We start from the raw sequence: 7,015 nt of genomic DNA, 5'->3' as shown, positions 1-7,015 counted from the left end.
ATATATATAAATATATATACATGTATATATATATATATATAAATATATATATAAATATATATACATGTATATATATATATAAATATATATATATATATGTACTCAAGCTACAGACAGTTTTGTTTTGGCTATTGAAGCCTCATCAGTACAGCTCAGAGCTTAGCCAAGAGACACAAACCCCATTACCAATGAGACTCGACTTCCTGCCATGAAACAACTAAGTTGCCTCATTAATATGTAGATGTAGATATATTTTAACTATTATCTTTAAATACTTGGAAGTATATTATTATCTGCTGAACAGACCACACTCGCTATAGTGTTATGACTACTCAAGTTAAATTTCCTGCATGAAAAATGAGAGAGTGTATGTGCTGTATCATATCAGAGCTAGTACTTATTAGTACAACAGTGTGAGCAATCCCTTGAAGACTAAGTATGATGCTTGCTTAGCAAAGATGCATGCAAAGACTGCGTGGGTTTTTAAGAGCATTGTTGAACTAACAATGGCTTTTTCAGCTTGTTTGGACATGCTTGAGTTCAGTGGCAAAAGAATCCTTACAACTAGAGACAAGTGTCTAGTACAACATTATAAATCCTGTCAACATAAAATGCGCAACAAAGAACTCTTGCATAACACTTTCATGGTACATTTTTATTTAGTTAGATGTAATTCTTGTCTGGTACAAACATTTGGCTTTAATAAAAATTAAAAGCAGATCTGAAACACTTGCGGAAGCAAAGCTATAAAGAAATAACATTAATCAGTTAAATTTAAAATTACGATATATTTAATATGAGATATAGAGTTACAGCCAGATGTAGCAATTTAGCTGAAACTGCTAAAAAAACAGAGTGTTACTGTTGCGCGGGAGGAGGTGCAATGCTGACATTAGCTCCAGCTCTTCCTCGAGAGTTCGAGCTTGACGGACCGGGACTTTCAGCAGCAGGACTTCCAGCTAGACGAGAAGCACCTGCACTGGATGATGGGAAACTTGGAAAGGTTGTAGTAACTTGGCAGTAAACATTACAAAGGCCCTTTCCCCGACTCACTCCGCTCTCATACCTCCTGTTCAATCCAATGTATGTTGTCCGCTCATTTGGTTCAAAAAAGTAGGGGTGGCCAACTTCAAAGTAGTGCGCAGGAAAAGGGTAGTAGAAAGACAGATGGTCTTTGCGGAAGTTGTAATAAGTCCAGCTGAAATAATACACCGTGTGTAGTCTGTACAGTTTGAGACTAACACGTCTATCAACCATGAAGCTTGAAAACTTACTAGCTTTTCAGATAACTTGTTTTATAACATTATTTGTGTAAAAAAATATCCTGCATGTACATGTAAGTCTATTGTGTGTACATGTAAGTCTACTGCATGTACCTAGAAGTAGATGATAATAGATTTCTGAGTGCGTTTTGCTATAGCATTAAATATTCAAAATAGGATTGGATGTATCACAAAACTCTTCATAATGACACTTTGCAATAAGTTGCACCTAATCCCACTAGAGAGCTATATCCTCGACTCCAAGCATGTTCAATTAAGAATCTGAGTGTTTCAAATGATTAATATTATATTGAAGCAGGCTTCTTACTTTGACAAAAATTTACGAAAAAATTCTAAAGTACTTTTATTTGAGAGAAAACTAAGCACTTTGTCAGCCACGTTGCAAACCCTTTTCTATAATATCACCTAGAATCTGTCACCTTTTGCTTACACACTTCAATGGAAATTTGTTACTTATTTACCTAGGCAACAAAGTGATATTATTTGAACTTTTATCAGTCTGGAATTTTGATGAATATAGATCATATTCCAAACTTGAATATGATTGGCTAGTTTTTACACCTAAAATGTATAAGCCACTACATACAGAGATCCACTTTCATTTATGTTTCTAATATATTACCAAAAAACTAAAAAGATTTTCAGTTAATAAATTTTTTTCCTCTTTAAATTTAACTTCTACAATATTCAAAACAAAAAATTAGCAACAAGAAAAATATGTTAATAGAAATAGTAACGAAATTATAAGGTTTTAAATCCATTTACAAAAATTAGTTAAAGATTGAAATATGATAAAAAAATTTTCCAGTAGCCTTAAAAATTAACCTCTCATTAAACTATTAAAATCTTTTTTAATAAAACACTCCTATTTGTTTGAATCAAACGCATCATGTTGAGTGTAAACAATAAAAAATATGGCTAACATGACAAAGTATGTAAAAGTTATAAATAAAGGCTCAATTAGTAATTTTACAAAATTTGCAGCAGATTATACAAACAACAACTGCTAATTTTATAAACAAATGTTTTTAGATTTTATTTAAATGAGTTTAAAATTATTAACCTACTTTAATTAATGGAGTTATAACTTGTATCTAATTTAAAAATTACTGAACTGAAAAAGTTTTTAAAAAAGTGGCCTTTAAAAGCAGATATTTTTTGCATTTTTTTACAAATTTAAATATAAGTTACATTATTAATACAGCTTTGTCATATCATTGGAAAAGTGTTAAAATCTTTCACATCTGCTTCAACTCAAGCGTTTGGTCTCTTTTATCTATATATACATGTATATATATATATATATATATATATATATATATATATATATATATATATATATATATATATATATATATATATGTATATATATATATATAGATATATATTTCTCAAAGTATTTGGATATGTGTGTGTGTGTGTGTCCCTCAGCTGTAGCTATTAAATATCTTAAAATGAAGAATTCGTACCAAAGAAAATTTGATCTCGGACCCCATCGTTCACCAGCCTGATGCCCTACCCGATAGATCACAGAGAATGAGTTGTTAGCATGCCGATATAAGTTGCTATATGGGAACACATACCCAACGGTATGTTGGGTATGCATACCTTTTCATACCACGCAGAGTGATAGCGTAAGTGATTTTCATCAGTTAGCTTACTAACACTTTCTATTGGCAATCTGCCAGGTTAATAGCAAATTACTTCTATTAATAGCTAATAGTTCTCATTACTTCTCATTGCTTATAAGGTAATTTTTAATACTTGGGCAACGCCGGGTAGCACAGCTAGTAACAGATAAAGTAAACAAAGACAAGCAGCAGTTTGTACTTTTGTATTTTTCCTATGTCAATATTATCAGTATAGTTGCCATACCTGATAGAGACTGCATGAACCAAGTTTTAATATGTTTAAAAGTGGGAGAAATGTTTTATTTAGCACCTACCTTATTTTCAAGTTTAAATGGAAGCTTATGCCAAATAATTTTCAAATGAGTCGAGAAGTTGTTTTTTTAATTTTGATTTTGTTTACTTCTCTCAATAATATCAGAAGCGTACTTGGTAAAATAAAAGTTCCAAAAAAAATTTGATTCGAATAGGCAACCAATAAAGCTGATAGCTCAGACAATGACGTCTGCACTTATCTTTTTGGAGAGCATGTAAAAATGTGCATATATCTCACAAGTCAAAATTGTGATTTACCTGCTGCCAAATTGCTTGTGAGCATCACTGTATGACCAAAAGTTGAACGCATAAGGATTTTGGGAAGAAGCCAGCTCAGGGGCGATAGTCGTATCAGATCCGTATTGCTCCACATAGGCTGTACCTGATGCTAAAATGCATATTTATGAGTTAGAGCAATCTGTAAAGTAGGTATGCTTTTCCACCTTTGCAATTATTAATAAAAAAATTTTATTTTTGATTGCTTATGATTGATTGATTAATTATTATCGATTATTAACAACAATTATTATTCATCAATTGATTATTAACACTTACTAATTATCGATTGATAGTTAATATTGATTTTTAATTGATTAACAATGCAGCGAAGTAATGATATTTGTTTAACTATAGCTTATGCTAAAATGATGGATTGACTTTAATAATTGTAATGGTAATAATATTAATAATTAAGATCCACATTTACAAAAAGTAAATCTAATCCACTATAATGACAATTTAAATAAATTTGCTGATAAAGTTATTATTTTCCATACAAACTTAGAAGTTTATATTTCCTAATATATTTTTTACACTTTACAAATAGTACCTGCATAGTTGTCGGAGTCATGAGAAATGGTGTAAATGTATTTATTAGATTGAGGGTTGTTGGTCTCGAAGTAACAGAAAAAGCCATTAGGGTCTTCTGGTAGCTCCACCCTCAGCCTGGAACAGAAACCAAACACATTAAAATCAGTGTACTGTGTCAATAAAACCTAAGTAGGCCTATATATAGTTCTTTGTCAATAATGCATTACTACTTTGGAGTCTAATAGACCTACCAGCTAGAGTAATCATTTTATTCCAAAAGCGTAAGAATGTCAAACTATTTTTTAGAACTAATTTTATTTTAGCTGCAAACAATCTATATTAATAAACCGTGGTTTGTCGCTGTGTCTGTACGTCTATGTCTGTTGTATATGCGTTTCTACATTTTTTGGCCGTTTTAATCCTAACTTTACACACATATGTTCCAAGCCTTCCGTTAAGTCTGCAATAATATTTGGTTATAAAACAATGTCTGGTTCCGCAGAATCATTATTTTAAACACCCATCTGCAGGCCATCTGATTGAAATAAAAGAAATCATAAGCATGACTAGGCATATTGCTAGTGTAATTATAAAATAATATTGTATCAAACTTAGCTTTACATCTTAATGCCGAATATATTTTTAATCGATGGTTTGAGTTGATTCTTTAACATTTCAAGTTAAATTTAAAGTTGAATTTAAATTTTCAACTGACAATATTAAAAGTTAACGAACGCCTTCTTGAAAAACAAAATGTTTTTATTTACAAACTACTTCAAGCATCTTCAAGCATTCACGACATCTACTAGTAATCAGAAATTACATAAAAGATGTTTAATTTGTTAATTTAAATAAATGTTTAAATATATTTGTAGTGCTAATCGTGTTCAATTTTTAGCCAATTGCAAAAATAACTCCCCATACTTTTTGAGAGTTAGTTCTGTTAAAAATGTTCTAAAAACAGCATTCAAAAATACGAATGCGCAAACAGAAAGCTAAAAAAAATCTAAACTTACTTTTAAGATAAACCTTCCACTAATAAAAAGTACATTGTACTGCACAATGAAAATTAAGACTGTTCTGGAAACTTTGTTGGCAAAAACAATTAATAATAGAGGTTTATGGTTGTGTATGTGAGTTACTTCTGCTTACCTATTCTCATAATCGAATGGTACTGAGAGATGCGTACAAATAACTTACTGGTAGTTAAGGCGACACTCCGAGCTGGTACCAGGAGAGCTAGTTTGAGGTGTGAAAAAAAAGTATGGTCCATTGACATCACAACCAACACCAGTTCGAAGGTTGCAGTTTACTGATTCCTGCGCATTTATCAACTCTGAAATAAAAACTTTTGGCATAAAAATAATATAACAATAATATAACAAACAACTATCATATGGTGAACTATTGAGGCTTACCATTTATTGAACAAAATCCTTTTTTCAACATTTCAACAGAAATCATATTTGTATAATTTCAATTATTACTAACAATTTGAAAATCTTTAAAGATGCTGATATATAATATATTATATAAATGTAGTATATAAAAATATATGATATATATCATATTATGGTTTATTGTCATCTTAAAATAACTTATTTATATGTATAGATCAATGCTTGTCTGTATTCTGTGAGTTCATCTGTCGACTTATAGTGATATACAATAGGTTTTAAGAATTAAAATTAGCTGCAAACTCCCAAGCTCTCGCTTTGCAGACAGGCATTTATTTAATATACTACGGTGATGAACTGGATATACTACCAAAAAAATTGTGCATATTAGTATTACATATGCCAAACTTTCATGGCTTCAAGCGCAACATTACAGCTGGTGTTAAGCGCAAAAACCATACCAGAAAAAAATGTGTACTAATAAGTGAAGAAAAATGCTTAAACTCACTTAGTCAACAAGACCGTTGCAATACTACCTATGTAAATCTGTATTAAGCACTGCAGTGGCTACAATATGAAATACACGGAAATGAACACAGCACCCCAAAAATAAATGATACACTGAGCCAAACACCTTCATTTAAAGGTTAGAAAAATAAATGCTGTATGCTTTCAGTATTAACAAATTTTCTGTACAAAAACCTTTTATTACTTGGGCAACGCCGGGCATTTGTCTAGTATATTTATATATAGATATTTCATTATAAAATTTCGTAGATAGCAGTAGAAAACAGGCTGACAAGGACAAATGAATATGCAGATATACAGTTATATGTAATACAATTTAACCAATAGCTGTAGAAAATCAGCTGACAATGAAATAATATCATAAAGTTAATTCTGTCGCTCCTTACGGATCGAACTCACCTGATTTGATTTTCTGTAGAGACATCAATGTATTTACTAGGCACCTATCTAACTAATCTTTCCAGTACTTTCAACTGCCTGACAGCAATAAACAACATCATCAGTTAATTTCTAATAAAAATGCCAAAATTTATTTTATTCAAGCTAGCAAAAAATTATTAAACATCCCATCAAATTTTGAGAATTGTTTTAGTAAAAATTTTAACAGTAATCAAAATACACTTAGAATTCAACTATACAAAGATCTGCTTCTAAAAAGTGGTAATTATAATATTTCTGTTAAACTATACTCACCAATAGCAAATACCGTGGCAACGACAATGAGAAGCTTCATCATTGCTGCTGTTTCTTCAGATACTAAACATCCTCAACTCACGAACCCTTATATACCTCTATTCAATCACATAGCCTGAAACCTTAACTAGTCACTATTACTTATTTGAACCCACCTCCGTAAGCTTTTAATATGCTGTTGAAAACCTCAGTCTACCTGATACGGATTATAGTCATTAATCACGTTTATGTTTGCTATCAAAGAAAACTGATAAACTGATAAACCGATAAACATTAAAGCGGAATGTATAAAGCTTATGAGGAAATATGATGATATCATCTTTGAAAACGGAGTTGAGCGTCTGCTTGGGCTATGGCCTTT

At 30.9% G+C, this 7,015-nt stretch overlaps 1 protein-coding gene across 1 annotated transcript; it reads right to left on the bottom strand.

Annotated features, from left to right (window-relative positions):
- Positions 1 to 636: 636 nt before the first annotated feature.
- LOC137396239 (uncharacterized) lies at positions 637 to 6,696 on the bottom strand. The gene is made up of 5 exons (XM_068082423.1): positions 6,655 to 6,696; positions 5,237 to 5,372; positions 4,056 to 4,171; positions 3,485 to 3,614; positions 637 to 1,198 (listed from the first exon to the last, which is right to left on the bottom strand). The coding sequence occupies exons 1-5, from the start codon at positions 6,692 to 6,694 to the stop codon at positions 859 to 861; spliced, it is 762 nt and encodes a 253-aa protein (XP_067938524.1). The 5' UTR covers positions 6,695 to 6,696; the 3' UTR covers positions 637 to 858.
- Positions 6,697 to 7,015: the final 319 nt, after the last annotated feature.

This window comes from Watersipora subatra, chromosome 5 (assembly GCF_963576615.1).
Source record: "Watersipora subatra chromosome 5, tzWatSuba1.1, whole genome shotgun sequence".
NCBI classification, from domain to species: Eukaryota; Metazoa; Bryozoa; class Gymnolaemata; order Cheilostomatida; family Watersiporidae; genus Watersipora; species Watersipora subatra.
The sequence above is the reverse complement of the archived record's forward strand: the minus strand, read 5'-3'. Positions and strand labels throughout refer to the sequence as shown.